The sequence below is a fragment of the Symphalangus syndactylus genome, chromosome 7 (assembly GCF_028878055.3).
Source record: "Symphalangus syndactylus isolate Jambi chromosome 7, NHGRI_mSymSyn1-v2.1_pri, whole genome shotgun sequence".
Taxonomy (NCBI): Eukaryota; Metazoa; Chordata; class Mammalia; order Primates; family Hylobatidae; genus Symphalangus; species Symphalangus syndactylus.
Genome location: NC_072429.2, coordinates 68,649,338 through 68,666,444, shown reverse-complemented (window position 1 = coordinate 68,666,444; position 17,107 = coordinate 68,649,338). Strand labels below are relative to the sequence as shown.

The window sequence follows — 17,107 nt, the reverse complement described above, 5'->3', positions numbered from 1 at the left end:
GTGCAAGATCTTGGTAAAAAGTCTAAAAACTCTAAAAATTTACTTGAGATGTATCTTACACCGGGTGCAGTGGCTCATGCCTGTAATCCCAGCACTTTGGGAGGCCCAAGCAGGTGGATCACGAGGTCAGCAGTTCAAGACCAGCCTGACCAACATAGTGAAACCCTGTCTCTACTAAAAATACAAAAATTAGAGAGCTGAGAGGGAGCTTCTAGGGGCGGATGGGCAGCAGGTCAGGGTCCTCCAGGGATTAGAACGAGTGGCGGCGCTGCAGGCGCCATTTCTCGGTGTCTCCTGAGGAGCCGCCCCCTCCTCAGCCTTGCTGAGCTCTTCATCCCTCTGGTCGCTATCGCCGGGGACACGCTGTCGCCAGCTCAGTGACAAAAATGCTGAGTTTCTTCCGCAGAAAACTAGGGAGTTGGTCTATGGGTAAACATGCAGAGAAGGAACGACTCTGGGAAGCACAGTGCGCTGCCACACATATTCCTGCAGCTGGAGATTCCAGGTCCATCATCACGTGTCGGGTGTCCCTTCTGGATGTTACTGATGTTAGTGTGGACTTGCCAAAAAAAGCCAAAGGGCAAGAGTTTGATCAGCTTATGTATCACCTGGATCTTATTGAAAGCGGCTATTTTGATCTGAGATTTATGGATTCAGCTCAAGTAGCTTCGCCAAAGTAATTCAATGGAAGAAGAATTGTCTTAATAATGGTGCTGGATTAGAACCTGTGGAAAAAGGCAAAAAAAAAAAAAAAAAAATGGTGCTGGAGCAGCTGGATATCTATAAGACAAACAACCTTGATGTAAACCTTATACCTATACAAAAATGAACTCAAAATGGATAATGAATCTAAACATAAAATGTAAAACTGCAAAACTTAGAGAAAAACAAACAGGAGAAAATCTGCGGGACCTAGAGTTTAGAGAAGAGTTACTAAACATGATACCAAAAGGATGATTAAAAAAAAGATAAAATAGACAAAAGGATGATTTTTAAAAAATTAAAAACTTTTGCTTTGGGAAAGACCCTGTTAATAGAACGAGAAGCTAAGCTACGGACTGGGGGAAAATATTTGTATATCGCACATCTGACCAGGAACTCACGTCTACAAAATGCCTAGCTGGGCACAGTGGCTCACCCCATAATCCCAGCACTTATACAAAATGCCTAGCTGGGCACAGTGGCTCACCCCTGTAATCCCAGCACTTTGGGAGGCCAAGGCAGGAGGAACACTTGAGCCTAGGAGTTCAAGACTAGCCTGGGCAACATAGTGAGACCTTGTTGCTACAAAAAATATTTTTTAAAAAATTAGCTTGGTGTGGCTACTTGGGAGGCTGGACAGAAGGATTGCTTAAGCCTGGGAAGTGGAGGCTGCTGTGAGCTGTAATAGCCACTGCCTGTTCAACCTGGATGACAGAGAGAAACCATGTCTCAAGCAAAAACAAAAGAAAACAAAACAAGCTCCTCAGGTCAACAATTAGAAAGCAAACAACCTAATTAGAAAGCAAACAACCTAATTCGAAAATGAACAAAAGACATGATGAGACATTTCACCTCAGAGGATATACAGATGAGAAATTCATGAAAAGATTTTAACTAGCCATCAAGGAAGTACGAATTAAGACCTCAATGAGATGTTTTCACTACACATCTATTAAAACAGCTAAACAGTAAAACATAGTGACAACTCCAAATTTTGGTGAGAATGTGGAGAAATGAGATCTCTCATACATTGGTGTTGGGATTGTAAAGTGATATCACTACTCTGGAAGATAATTTGGCAGTTTCTTTTAAAACTAAACATACACTTAAACCATATGACTCAGCAGTTTTATGCCTGACCATTTATCCCAGAGAGATGATGACTTACTTCCACACAAAAACCTGAGCATAATTGTTCATAGCATCTTTATTTGTTGTAGCAAAAAACTTGAAACAACCACAATATCCTATAGTAAGTGAATGATTAAACAGTGGCACAATCATACCATGTAATACTACTCAGCAATGAAAAGTAGGAACTATTGATACACAACAACTTGGATGGTTTTCAAAAGGCATTATGCTGAATAGGAAATAAAGCTAGTATCAAAAGGTTATATATTACATGATTCTATTTATGTAACGTTCTTGAAATGACACAATTACAGAGACTGAGAAGAAATTAATGGTTGCTAAGGGTTAGGGATATTGGAGTTGAGAGAGTGGTAACTATAAATGAGTAATTTGAGACAGTTCTTTGTGATGATGGAATATTTCTGTATCTTGATTGTGGTATTAGGTATGGGAATCTAAATGTGATAAAATGACACAGAACTATACATGCACATTGTACCAATATCAGTTTACTGATTCTAATATTGTACTGTAGTTATGTTAAAATGTAAGCATTGCCAGAAATGTACACAGGACTGGACCTCTCCTTACTATCATTCCAACTTTGAGTGAATCTCTAATTATTTCATAATAAAACTTTAAAAAATAAAAGTAGTGTGGATTTTAAAAAAAATTAGCTGGGCGTGGTGGCACTCACCTGTAATCCCAGCTACTCAGGAGGCTGAGATAAGAGAACTGCTTGAACCCGGGAGGTGGAGGTTGCAGCGAGCCAAGATCGCACCACCGTACTCCAGCCTAAGCAACAGAGCGAGACTCCGTCTCAAAAAAAAAAAAAGAATATCTTAATATCTGCTTACCTTAATTCAGACCCATTATACCTTAATGAAAGTAAAATATTTTAAACATGAAATTAGAATGATGAGAATGAAGTCAAATAAATTACAAAAATATTACTACTAATTCTTCACTAAGAAATTAAATAATGAATATACTTTTCCTCTTAGAAAGCCTATTAGATTTTGGACACAAAGATGCTACTTGCCTGTAGACCTACAAATGAGGAAGGGAAACAGGAGTAGATGTGATTCCTGGGATAGCCAACCAGAATATCCAAGAAGGACTGACTCACTCACACTTCCCCTTGCCAGGTGTTTCTACATGCTAGCTGGCTTGGAAACTTATAGACTATCATTGGCAATCATTTTTATACCATACACATTTAGCTAAATAGGTACTTTTATAAATTTAGAATGCTCCAGTCAAGCTATCAGCCATTTTTTCACATCCATAAACTGCTATTCCAAATAATTTTGCTTCTAAAAAATATGTATTGCAATGTCAAAAAATTAAAGCAGAATACTAAGTTGAAGGCTTTTTTTAGTCAAATGCACCCCCTTTTATTTGTTGGCTGAAAATGTAAATGTAACATACAGTGGAAGGAATGTGAACATTAAGGGAATAGTATTGGCATTTATTGTTGGTCATTTGCTAGGGGCCTGCTACCAACATCTTTGAGATACAGGTTCTGGCATTTATTGGTATACTATTACAAAGATATTAAAAGGAAAAAGATGATTCTCCAAGTTCTGATCAAATCACCAGAGAGATGTGATGAACAGAAGCAGGAACTCTTCTTCTTTTAATAGGTTTAGGAGTTTGAATTCAAATGTACATTTGGTTAACTTTCACAGTTCCTATGATGGTTAGGATTTTTGCATGTGAGTTACTACACATGCATTTATTTAGCATCTACACATGCATATGTGTATGAATGCATGGTCATGTTATACTTTCTCCAGTACACATTAGGTTTGGGTGTGGGCTTGTCCAATGTGTTCAGATACCTTAAAAGGTAATTTTCACTGCTCACTCACCTGTTCCTATCAAACACATCACTTATTTTATATATTACTAGATGTGGGGTTTTCTTTGCATGGTTTAATTTTCCAACTTGTGTAATTTATAGTAAACCATTTCTCCTGGTCTTTTCATGCAGTTTGTATTCTTTTCCCTCATATATCTCATTACATAATATTTCTTTTAAAAATCTTAAACTGTTACAGTGCCTAGGTAACAATAAAAGTGATTGTATTTTTTGTTTTCATAAAACAAACTTAATAAAGTCAACATAAAAAATTTTGAAAAGTATTTTTAACTATTAGTAATGCAACTAGTTTTGCACCCAGAAAGTGTGATTTTTGTTAAAATGGTATGCTAACAAACCACCATCATGTCTCTTCTGAATGTGACACTACTATCTTGAGTAAAAATAATACTAGCAGCTTACTTTATTATAATCTAACACAGAAAATAACACTTCAGATGCATAATAAGCACTATTCATTTTTTTCTTATTAACAAACAATTCTTTGTACAGTGGTTTGGTACTGATCACGAAGCAAGTAAAGTCTCTGAAAATAGTATACAAACAAGAGATGTTAAATCAAAACTGTTTATTGTAAAAAAAACCTTGAAAATTGTTTTTTAAAAAAGAGACATTGATTTCACAAGTCTTCAGGTTGTTTATAGACATAGCTATAGACAACATCTCAGTTTCAGACAGAACTCATTCAATCATATAAAAATAAACACAAAATTACATTGACTCATCAACTATACAATTTAAAAAGGCACTTGGAAGGGGTATTGTATTACTGCATTGGTGGTATGCATTTGAAATAGTTTAAGTACATTAATGAATTCGTAAGAATCCTCTTTTGCACTTATTCCCATCTTTAATTAATTTTCAAAAACTATTAAAATGTTTTAAAATAGTAAGACAATGGAGCACGTGCCAGGAATGTTCAAAGCTAATCTTTCCCTCCTCCCCCAAGGCACATACTGTTAATTGGCAAAAACAAAACAAAACAAAAAATACTTTTAATACATTCTCCTGTGTTTTGTTCTTGTTATTTTTTCCTCCCTTTTAAAAATATACTTTAAAGCACTACAGGTAATCAAAAAAAGGCTTTAGTTCAACAATGGCAACCAGACATCCGACATGTAATGGAGTAAACTTGGAATACTTTTTAAGGCACCTGAGTTCGCGTCTGGCAGATCTCTTCCTATGGGAAATCCTATTACAGACTCTCTTACAAAGCAATACTGTTCTTTTCAGTTGAAATGATTTGGCAGCAATGTAAATCTTTGCATTTTTTTTAGGAAGAAAAGATGCAATGTGCTTTTCATCTTATCTTTGAAGAGAAAGGTTACTGTCTTTTATTCTCTCAATCTAGCCATCAGCAAATATATAGTAATTTTAAACTTCACATGGAAAGGATTATCTTTAAATACATGAATTCCATGCTCTGGCAGCTCTATGTGTGTGTATCTGTGTGCATATGTGTGTGTGTCTATACATATTATTTGGTCGGTCAGCACAGGAGAAAATGCCTTTGGACTTTATTTGTCATTTGGCTTCGGAGTGAAGAAATGCATTCTGTTCGAGTAAACATTGATTGCGTCACTCAGTGTGCTACACAGCAGCCAGATTCCTCATGTTTGTGCAGGAGAGACATTCTGGAGAAGGTTTTGGAGCAGTTTTTGCACTGGTATTTCTTTACATCAGAATGGGTCTGCAGATGAGCCCTCAGGTTTGACCTGTCTGCAAATGCTCTGTTGCAGTGAGGGCAAGAAAAAGGCTTCTCCCCTGGGGGTGGAGTGGGAGAAAAAAAGAAAGACAGTCAGTGTTTTTAGAGGAAACACAAAGTTAAATAATGTTAACAAAAGTCAATCACATTTTGCCTAAATAATGAGAAGCAGCAAAACCTGATTAAAATCCCTTATAATAGACACTTTTAAAAATACCTGACTTTTTAAGATAAATTTGAATATTGCACTTAAAAATCATATACAGAATATTATTACTGCTGCCAGTCATGCAGAAATAATTTACGTAGTTCTTGGACTTTCACTTCTTAAAGCTTTCTGCTTCAGCAGGTGCAGCTAATGCTGAGCACCTCCCAACATTTCCCAATATTTCCCCTTTTCCATCTTTCTGTACTATGATTAAGGTGGTCTAAGTGCCATGATACCCTGCAGAATAATTTTGTGATAGGAATAAGAAATTAAGCAGCAAAAAATCCCCAAGCAAAGTAAGAGAGGCAAAGTAAATTTAGTTTCAACTATCCAAGTCACCCACGAGTGACAGATATCAGAGCAAGAAGGTAACTAACGGAAAACTGAAGGAAAAGCCTTCATCTATTAACCAAATCAATTGATTAAGATAGCAACATTTGTATTTGCTGATTACTGGGGGCAGTTTCACAGAACACACATTCAAGCACATCTTTCCTGATTTTCTAACTGATCTTTGAGACCAAACCTTCTGAATCTACTTTCCAAAGTCTACATGCTGTTTGCAGTCCCTGGAGCAGAGGTTGTTAGCAAGAAATGGAGCACTTTGTGCCCTAACAACTTTTTGAGTAGTCAGGAAGTAGCTATCAATGACTGTCCATCATTAAAAGCACTATGTCACAACTTCATGCAAATCCAACAGCCAGCCCAGGGCTTCATTGTATCTCAGAGTAACATTCCTGCCTATGGTTTTTCTCTTACCCGTGTGAGTTCTAATGTGTCCTTGAAGCAACCAGGGTCTGGAAAACGCCTTGCCGCAGATCTTGCAAACACAAGGTAATGTGTGGGTCCGAATATGCATCTTCAGGGCGCCCAGGCTCACATATTCCTTGTCACAGTATTTACAGCTGAAAGATTTTCTAGACTGGGCATCGCAGTGCAGCTGCTTATGTTTGGCCAGCCCAGAAAAAGTTGAATAGGTCTTATTGCATAAATTGCACTGAAACTTTTCAGCTTCAATGGCATGGGGGTCTGAAAGCTTGGACTGTAGTCTTTCCTCTTCATCACTAATGGGGCTTTCTGAGCCACTGTGGTCCTTGGAGGAGGTGTCAGATGGAGGAGGGGGACTCACTCGCCCCAAAGATGAGGAGTATCCGGAAAGAGGAGAGAGGCCATTGGGTAGCTGGGCGTGGAATGGAGCTGCCGTAGTCCACACAGTGATGGGGCTGTATGCTCCTGAGCTGAGGATCTCTGGTTGTGGTATGACAGGCATAGAGTAACTCTCATAGAGATACGGGGAAATAATCACTGGGAAAGAAAAGGGAGGGAGAGAAGATTAAGGCAAAAATAACTAAAAATAAATCCACACGCAAGCATACACACATTGGAAAGATACTTAGCAACACACACGTGATTTTCTTAGGAAGAAGATAGACCCATTTAGGAGGGCATACACACTGGTAAAATGTTTCATTTCCACCCTGGCACCTACGGAGTTACTGTATTTAATGCACACATAGGCTGACAGCTGCACGGAGCTATAGGTGCTCTGAAGTCAGACAGTGCAGCCAAGCTAGTGCCTTCGCCGTCCCCACTGAGGAAGGAGAGCTTCAACGTTATTTTTAAACATACAGAAAAGTTGTTTTCCATGTTATGTATGGGCTATTTAGGTGTATTACGACCGTGAGTACAAAGACATGCCTGCATCAAGCCGCCTTCTAAAGGAAAGGAGACTTAGTGCATGAAAAACGCAGTAATTCAACCCTTATGTTGCTCATCTTTCACATACTCATTATGCATGTATACACAGGCTTTAGCAAAAGAAAGCTGCGAGATTTGAATGAAATGTTCCTTGTTAGTCAAGAATTTTAAAAGTTTTGAATTAAAACGCACCCTAAATGATCAAAAGAATGTAAGCTCCCTTTCAGGACACTGTTTAAAAGGAAAACAGTTGAATCTTTGGCTCTTTTGTAATGGTATTTGAAGGGTAATACGTAGATTCATATTTGCAAAGCTCTAGATACGTAGTTCTAGATATATTTTTCTCTTTTTACCTGTATGTGTGTCCAGTTCGCTGTAGTTTGGCTTTTTGGAGGCGTTGAAATGCTTCTTGACCAGGAAGGAGCGCGGCATCTTGCCAGCGGGTCTGGCGAGCGCCCGGCGCGGATAACGGTCCGGCGGGAGGACACGGCGGTCCCTACAGCATCGCGGCGGGCCAGCCTCGGGCAGGGGCCGTGCTCAGGTGCGGCAGGCGGACGGGCCGGCGCCTCTGAAGTCGCCCGGCTCCTTTACGAACTGAGCCCGTTTTGGCTGGGAGGGTTTTTTTTTCCTCTCTTTTGCAAGAAAGATCCAATCACAGCTGAGAGGTTCAGATTTCAGCTCCTCCCTCTGGGACAGCTGTGAACAGAGGAAGAATCTGTTGTCAGACTAAATTATTCTGGTTCAAAATGGGCTGTTTTTCGAGATTTCAGTGGAGAGGAAAAAAAAGTGTTTAAGTATTTTCAAGAGAGGTAACCTCGCTCGGTGAGCCCCGCCCGCGATTCACGCTCTCTGGGAGCTAGGAGGGGCGCAGGAGCCGGGGTCTCTGCCCTGCCCGCCTGGCTTCCAGATGTGGTGCAGCGCCAGCGCGCGGGGACACAGTGTCCGCCAGGGGAAGGAAGGGCCGCCCTGCACCACACCAGGCCAGCCTCTGGTGTTAATGAGAGCCTATATTTGGAAGTGGCATCTGGAGAGGTTTGCCTTGCACAAGGACCAAATAATTACCTCTTGGCTTTTGAAAAAGGAAGGGGGAAGCGGGAAGACAAAGGCGCCTGTGAGCGTGGAGGACGCTCTCCTGGGACTCTGGCCTGGAGAGGGACTGCAGCCTTGCGTGCGGCGAGGGCGCTGCGCTACTCGGGGCTTCCGCGAAGCCAGGGGCAGCGAGGCCGCGTGCAAATTAAGTAATCATGTCACCGTGTTAGCTATGGTGGCTTGAAAGAAATGCTTTGTAGCCCTCTAAAGGCAGGCTGATCGGAAGAACTGGAAGATTGCAAAGATAAAAAGGAACTCTGGCAGAGAAGGGAGGCAATAGGTAAACTGTCATTTGGAACCACGGGACATTCTCTCACACTTTTGACAAGAGATCTTATCTTTTCATGTACTACAGTGCATTTTTATGGGAAAAAGCGTGTATGGGTCTTTAGAGACAATTATTTTTATTTCAAATATTCCCCTGCTTTTATTTGGTGCTATTTTCATCAATACAAAGCCATTAAAATCCATCTCAGTATCTGCCGGTTTGCTATATAATGCTAAAAAAGAAATTGAAGAATATTCTTATGAGTATCGATTGATTAAAGTTTTAAGAACCCAGTCTAGTAACTGCAAAAACACCTTTATTTTGTGTGTGGTCTTCAATCTAAAAATACTGTCAGGTGGTTTATTTTAAATATAAAATTTCAAGCATATTTTAAAGCATCTCTGTCCGTTGCAGACTTTTATCCCTACCTTTTGCTAAAAGAATAAGGAAAGAACAAATTCACATGAAGATCACCCTACTCTTGTTTCTAACAGGTGCTGGAGGAAAAAAGTGAAAAAGAAAATAACAGTGGTGATGTCAAGACTTGTCAGAGAAAAGTGCATTGTCAGGCTGCATAACTTCTTAATCTTGGAATGAGAAAACAAGAGTGTATGTGTGTTTGGGGGGTGAGGTGGGGCACTCACAGATTTCCTAAGCTAATTTCAATGATTATTCTTATTTCTTCCAACAGTCACTAATTAAAATGTCAAACAGAGAAAATAATTCAAAGGAATCCTTATGCTAAGGGAACTGTACTTGCAGGAGAGAGGAAAATATGAATATTCGATTTCTCCACACACAAACTGGAACCTGGAGTAAAAGCCAGAGGCAGTTTTCTAAGCTTGCTACTCTATGTGAGGGTTTGTTCCGATGTAGGCACCTGGGTTTATGAGAGCAGGAGTCCTCCTTGCTTTTCACTCCATTTCCCACAAAACCCACATTTTTGTTGCAGATATAGCACAGTTGAGAAAACACATATCGCCATGGCTATTATTTCTTTGTTTCACTCTACACAGTCTATTCACAACAAAGAAGAGTGTTAGACAATGTTTCGGTATTTATTTGCTTGTAGTTATAACACAAGATAATCTACTAAAATGTGTATTCAAAAATCCATTTACAACGTTTAATAATAATTCACTATGCATGAAAAAAGCTTACATTTGGATCACAGAGGCATAATCCAGCCCAGCTCCTTCAGCAGGTATCCGAGGGTGCACTGCATAGATCGGCGTCGAGACGTGCGGCCACACCTACTGTGAGGAGCGGATAGGGCTCGGGTCTGTGCATGGGGCATGTCATTACACAGATCCGCGTGCTAGCGAGTAACACGTATGCCCGTGTGAGGTCTGGGCCGCTGTCAGAGCAGGGCGAGTCTGCGCGCTGATGGCGTGAGTCAGACGAAACAGGTGCTCTGCTCAGACACAGAGGAGGGCATGTGGCGCCAGCACCATGTGGTAAAAACGCAAGCAGGGAAGTCAAGGCCACACCCAAAGGCCAGCTGCTGGGACTCTGCTAAGACAAGACAGAGGTTTCCCCTCCTTCTGCCAGTCAGAGGGCTCATCTGGAGGGGTTGGCTTTGGTCGTTGACTAAAAGACTTTCTCTTGCCCAGGGACAGAAATCTTTGTGGAGGCAACTGCACCAGATTTTAAAGCTTTCATTCTGGAATCCAATAGAAGTCAAATCAATGACTGAGGGGGAAAAATGAAGCAAGCAAACCCAAGTGGGTTTGCTAATCCAAGGATTCAGTCCTAGGCTGGTGAGAAATTGTTGCTCCATAATTAGGCTGATTGGGTTTATCAGACTAATTTATTTCATAACTGTTAAATAAATGGTGCTTGTTCTTAGAGCCACGTGGACACAGCCCAGCCAGGGTGAAGCCGGTGGGCACGGGCAAGACAAAAGGAAGGCACAAGCTCTGCTCTTAGGCTTTTGAGAGTTTAATGTAGTGTAGGGAGAAAAGAGGAACTCTGGAGGCCATAGTGAGGCTTAAAAAGTAATCCTTCCTAGGCTTGAGCCACACTGGCGAGACTCCATGGCATGGGTTGTGTGGGTTGCCTGGCACCCCAGACACCCGTATAATCTAATTCCTTAATTGCCATGATGTGATTTGATGATTTGATGTGACGTACCTGACAGGCTCTCATTTCCTCTGTTTTCTGAAGAAACTGACCAAGATAACTTGTGGAAAACTTTGTAAGTTAAAGGTCTGGGCCAGCCTTCCCCACAGGCTCCCTGGATGGGTGGGGTTTCTCCTGGAGCCAGTCTTTTTCATGAAAGACACATTCTTGCCCTGCCAAGTAGGGGAATAAATTAGATCCGTGAGGTTTGGGAATGCACCTTGGGTTTCTTTACTTTGCATGGAGATTTGTGCACATTTAGGTATTTAGGTGTGTAAAAAGCAGTGCAAGTGTTGACTACCATGTTTAGGAAATGGAGTAGTAAATCTAGCACCAGAAGAAACCAGGGTGTGGCAGAGACTGAAAAAATCCCATTTTATGCTGTGTCCTGTCTCCTAAAATGAAAGGCATCTCTTTCTAACTTTGGTGTGTGGTATGATCACTCTGGAGGGGGTTCATATCTCCTCAATTCATATGCATATTCATATCCCTTGAAAAATATGAAGTGATGAAATATCATGAGTTTGGCTGTGATATTTGGAGAATATTATAATACATTACTAATTTTAAAAATCTATTTACATTGAAACAAAGCATTTATTAAATATAACTTTGAAGTTTGAATGACAAGGGTGTGATGCCATTTTGTGGGTTTTTAACATACACATATCTGTATGTAAAAGGATTTAGGAAGAATTATTCCTAAATTTCCTTTTGGAAAATTGTCAGAGCAGGCATGGGATTCTGCTTATATATTCTGAGCTCCACAATAAGGAAAACCTCTTTTCTCAGACGGAATGGATGGCACTCGCCTATGCACTCCACATATGTAAGTAGATGTGCTCAGTGATGTCAACAGGGCCAAATATGAGCATGAACGCACCTTTGTGTGAGCACTCACATGTCTGAATGTTGGGAAAAGTAATAGTAGCCAAAAATGGTGTCAGGATGTCCCTCTGCTATTTAGGAGTTTCCGTTATTTCCTGCGTGTTCCTAGTGTCATGTTCAGCAAGCCAGTAGCCACTAGGCATCTGCGTCTGTCTGGAGTTAGTGCTAATGCCAATAGCTCAACAAGTACCATCACATATGATCAGTAAATATTTAAGATCACTTCAAACAGAAAACCCTTAACTTGGGAACAGCATTTTAATGAAATCTGCTTTCTGCCAAGTCACTTGTGTTCAGAATCTTATTCCTAGTTATGTTTGTATGATCTCATTTCCCTTTGGGTGGATAGAATATGGTTAAGTGTATCATGAAAAGTAAGAGATATTCATCTCTTCAGTGTTCTGTGTGTACCTTGTGGAAAGTGTTGATGATATTATCTGTAAGATGAATAAGAAAGACTAGGGAGTGTTGAATTTGTGTGTATTTTAAGCAACAGCTCAGGGATATGTGGTTGCAAAGAGACATCTATTGGTCAGCTTCAGAAGACTCATTGTTTTCTTTTTCTTTCTTTCTTTTTCTGTAACTTTTTAACAAGGTCTGCCACCTAGTGGAAAATGGGTGGATTTGACTCAACCCTGAGAACAACCTGACCTTGTTTTGTAATTGCCCCAATTTCAGATGGACATTATATAAATTTGTTGAACTTATTAATGTACTCATAATTCAAAGGGACACATATGTATTTGTAGAAATATGCACAACATTTACACAACAAATTATGTTGATTTTATAAGATAGGTGAGAAAGGGAAATGTTATGACGTCATCAGTCTGTGTAGTCAAGAAGGAAGTAGGCAGAAACAGCTAGCATGACACTCGAGGCAAGTGAGCAACCTTCTGGACTCTTTTTTATGTTTACATGATAACCTACAAGGTAGAGAAATTTTAAAAATGGGAAACCAAGCCTGAGCCCAGTTTCCAGGGCATTCAGAATGATTTCTTCTTAGTCTGTCTGCCTCCAAGGCTATGTACTTCGTTGTGGAAACTGCTACCCCATTTGGTTTGCTTAAAGGACACTCAGTGCCCAACAGTGTGTGGCATTATGGGTAGTGATAAGAGCTGCTATTCTTCATGCTTAATATGATTGTCTGGCTACTATGCTAAGCACTTCACATGCATTATTTTAATGCATGCCTCCAAAGTATCTTATTTTGCAAGGTAGAAGTTATCCCTACTTACAGATGAAGAAATGAAGACACAAGGAAGTTAATTATCTTGGTCAAATCACACTGCTAGTAAGGAGTACTTAGAGGTCTCACTTGAATCTAGACCTGTTTAACTTCAAATCCCATGCATTTCACTACAATAATGGTAATAACACATCATAATGGTGAAATAGACACATGATTAGCTGTAAAACATGACTTGTTTGAAAATTGGCCTTCCTGCTTTCTCTTCCCCACTCAGAGGATACTCACATACAGTGTTTGCAATCCCTCACCGTCTCACTCACTGCTGTCTCCACGCTGTCTCTCCCCCTTTTCTCAAGTCACACCAGGGTCAGGGTTACTTGATTTCAGACTTGATGCCAGTTGCCTCCTGGTGTTGGGTGTGACTTCAAGGAATAGAATCCTAAGTGCTTAATTAAATAGGTGCCATTGTCTTCTGGTCTGCCAAAAAAGGAGATGACCATTAATTCTTATTCTGTAAGAATCATGTGGTTTTTCCAAACGGGTGGTTAAATTTGTTGCCTTATCTTGAATGGGATTATGTGGGGAAAAATAAATGCATCAATGAGGAATCAATGTTTCCAAATATGATGAAGAAGTTTTATAGTCTGAAAATTTCTCTTTTCCTCTCATAGGTGTACCCACTTGTGGGTGTGTCCATGTGGTATGTCTGCCTTGCTCCAGAATAAGCCTCCATAGGTTCCTATGGCAGTGGACATGTTTGGTAAACTTGTAAGGTAGGTTGGTCTGCATTCTTTTACAAGAAGAGCTTGAGGTGCTTCCTGGGTGAGAACATATTCAGGAACAGTAGGGAGAATAGGAACCAGGCTTACCTAGCCTAATCTTACAACCAGCTCTTAGTAGCCACAGAAGGGTGTTGAAGCTGAGTACAGCAGGGTACCAGCCACTTCAGTATGTCTTTTGGTCGTGCACCCAAACATGTACAGAGAAGCAGGCATGAATCCCTCAGTGAAGCTGAAATGTGGCTTTCCTAGAACTCTGTTGGCATTAGAGAGCAGGTAGTGCTGCCTTGGAATCTCTGAGGCAGAGGTCGCATGAGACAAGGAGAGAGCTTCCTGAGAGCATTGCCACAGCTGGCAGTGAGCACGACAGTAACGTCCCCAAGTGCCCCGGGGGCATCAGCATGGGTGGTGGGCTTGCCAACAGGTGTCGTGGTGCCTGACAGACAGGTGGGTCCCCAGTGGAAGTGGCAGTGCTCTGCTGCTGTGGACCGAATTATTGTGTCTCCCTAACATTCCTGTGTTGAAACCAGACTCCCAAGGTAGTGGTCTTTGAAGGTGTGGCCTTTGGGATTTGGTTAGGTCCTGAGGGTGGATCCCTCATAAATGGGATTAGTGCCCTTTTAAAAGACCCTAAGGAGCCCTCTCTTCCCTTCCTGTATGTGAGCATACCAGGGAAGACAGTCTGTGAGCCAGGAAGCTCACCAGATTCTGAATCTGCCCCGGCTTTGATCTCTGACTTTCAGCCTCCAGAAGTGTGAGAAATGAACTTCTTTCTTTTGTTCTTCATAAGCCAACCAGTCCCGACACTTTATTCTAGCAGCCCCAATGGAGGGAGGCGGCTGCCTAGGGAGAAATGAAGGCCTTTCAGATCCTTTGGCTCTCAGCAGAAGTAAGAGCAGTGCCCTGTAAGTGGGCAGAGAAGACTGGGTGCACAAGACAGAGAGACTGGAATGGATTAGGAGGAGGAACACTGCCTGTTCTACACCAACACTCAAAGCTTGTCTTCTAGACCATAAAGGACAGCACTGTGGGATTCCCAGAATGATGTCACAGTTGCTGGGCCCTCCATCAGTGGGAAGGGAACACAGCCGCCGCCTGCACATGAGCAAAGGAGAAACAGATTGGGGTCGCTGGACTGAGGGTGCTGGTGTGAACTCCCAGTCCTTGCCCTGCGTGGCACCCTTGCATATCTCTGGGCTGGAGATCTGAGTCATCAACACACCTATCTGAATATGAAATTTAAAATCCTTTATAACAGCAGACTGTGATGCTTCCCAGGATGATGTAGAAAAGCAAAGTCTAAATTATGATATGTGTAGGACGGACTCCCTCATTTAGATCATGATGCACCAATTGCTGAGCTGCATCCAAAAGCACACCTGTCAGAGCTCTGGGAACACAAGGCTTGGGAGTGCTTCCCAGGTCCTACAAGCGCTGTTGCTTTTTCTGCTCCACAGACACTGGCCACCTGCCTGTCAAACTCGGTTACACCATTTGCAAACCTAATCCTTGATAAAGATACCTGAGAAAAGATGGAGAACCTGGCCTTGAAGAACTTTGTGGCTATTTGGACTCACCACTAAATCCAAATTTTTGCCCAGATAGAAAAATTTGTATGTTGTGCTTTATCAAAGGAGATATTTTCTTAAATGATACCATGGCTGTTTAAAAAGAAACACACACATGCACACACTCCACAGGTAGAAAGATCTTTTCTAAGAGTGCTTTTGGGCCTTGCATTTAAAAATGAAAGTCCTACCTTAAGGCCAGAATGATAACGGGAAAGAAATATTGCACTTATTTGTCCCCTTCAAACCTACTGCCGTCCTTGGATATGAGCCTTTGCTGGCGCTAGGAATGTGCCCTCATTGCTTAATCGTCAGGTGAGTGGGCAGTCCAGGTGAGCCAGTAAGAGAGGAGTATTCGAATCTAACACTGAAGTTGTTGACATAACACTTGCCAGTACTTAGAGGTGATTGGCTGCTTGCGGAGGCACAAGTCCTTTTAAGAGCTGGGTTGATGGGTCCCTTTGTCATTGGGATTTTTTAGACAGGCTTTCTTCTTCCCCACCCTGCTTCCTCATCAGAGTTATGTAGACCCAAACTCTATTGAGTGGGTGGAATTCATCATTGTACTTTCAAAGAGAAGGTGGAAGACACTGTGAAGCATTTGCAAGTGATAATGAATGGAAGTTAATGGCATGCAAATCATCCTGAACCTCCCAGCTCTCTTGAATCTTTGGGATTGATTGCAGTACCTCAATGATGAGTGAGTGATGAGCTAGAGTCGGTAATTGTACTCCAGGAAAGTGGAAAGGGAATCTGAGTCTTAAGAGAAAACTGAGATGGAATGAAGTCATAGAACACTAGAGTGGGGGAGGGCCTTGGCGATCTAGTGTAACACTCCCTCCCATTTTTTACTTTTGCCTGAGAGGGCAAGAAGAGGCTTGTGCAAGGATGTGAACCTTCCTAGCATCATAGAGGATTAGAACTGTCATGTGCAAACTTCTAGTAGAGCGCCCTAGCAGGTAACCCCCAAAAGGTACCCTGCAGAGGCAGTCTTTTATTTGAAAATGTAATTGATCAGCTTCTGCAAATTATCCTTGAAGGCCTTTAAAGAGAAAGAATAGTACTCTATTTAAAAACTCAAGTGCAATTCTGTATCTTGACCTGCTCAGTCCTTCCCCACCCCATAAAGTAGTACAGTTTAATATCTAGGGGGTTATTCCTTGCAGGCCATCTACCTTGCGTGTTTCATTTTCATTTCCATTATTATGCTTCTGCACCCTGTGCAGAAAACAGAAGTTACAAGATATTGTGGCTTCAATAATTTTAGACCAAAATGCAAAGTAGGACTTTTAACCCACACGACTCCAAGTGGCTGTATCATAAGGAAGAACTTATGGTGGAAAGGATGAATGTGTACACCTTGATCCTCCTGACTCCCAGTGTGTGGTTTTCTTTCTATGATCAAGTCAAGAGTGGATTTCCCTTAGCTAGAAGCTAAAATTGAGTAAGATTTTTGTTGGCCTAGTGAGTAGATACTTTGAATTTTATACCGTAACTATATGGGTATGATGCTGTTCTCAAAATTGGGTTGCAAATTATTTAGTCCCTGATACCTACCCCAAAGCCATCAAATGAACCCAAGTCCTGCTAGGAACAGTGAGGTTGAGCCTCCACTCGAGACACTCCTGTGGGGACTCTAGGGATACCACTGTCAGGCACAAGGCAACAATCCTGACTCCACCACACACCACAAAAATGTCTCTTATTTCTCTAGGTGACAAGGAAAATTGATCAAGTTATGGTAAGAGGAAAAAAGGCATACCAGGCCACCATATCCTTAGTCATGTAGGCTACTACCAGGTCACCTCTGTAGAGGGAGAATGCCGAGCCAATTTGTATGCATCATTTCTATGCCATGAATCAAAGTTGT

At 41.3% G+C, this 17,107-nt stretch overlaps 1 protein-coding gene and 1 long non-coding RNA gene across 2 annotated transcripts in view; one reads left to right on the top strand and one right to left on the bottom strand.

The window, feature by feature from the left end:
• Window positions 1-9,314, top strand: part of LOC129485812 (uncharacterized) — a 37,652-nt gene extending 28,338 nt beyond the window's left edge. Inside the window, exon 3 of the long non-coding RNA XR_008658783.1 lies at window positions 9,184-9,314. This is a non-coding gene — a long non-coding RNA (uncharacterized lncRNA). The remainder of the gene's footprint in view (window positions 1-9,183) is intronic.
• On the bottom strand, window positions 4,275-7,938 carry SNAI2 (snail family transcriptional repressor 2). The gene is made up of 3 exons (XM_055284823.2): window positions 7,686-7,938; window positions 6,394-6,939; window positions 4,275-5,485 (listed from the first exon to the last, which is right to left on the bottom strand). The coding sequence occupies exons 1-3, from the start codon at window positions 7,762-7,764 to the stop codon at window positions 5,304-5,306; spliced, it is 807 nt and encodes a 268-aa protein (XP_055140798.1). The 5' UTR covers window positions 7,765-7,938; the 3' UTR covers window positions 4,275-5,303.
• Window positions 9,315-17,107: the final 7,793 nt, after the last annotated feature.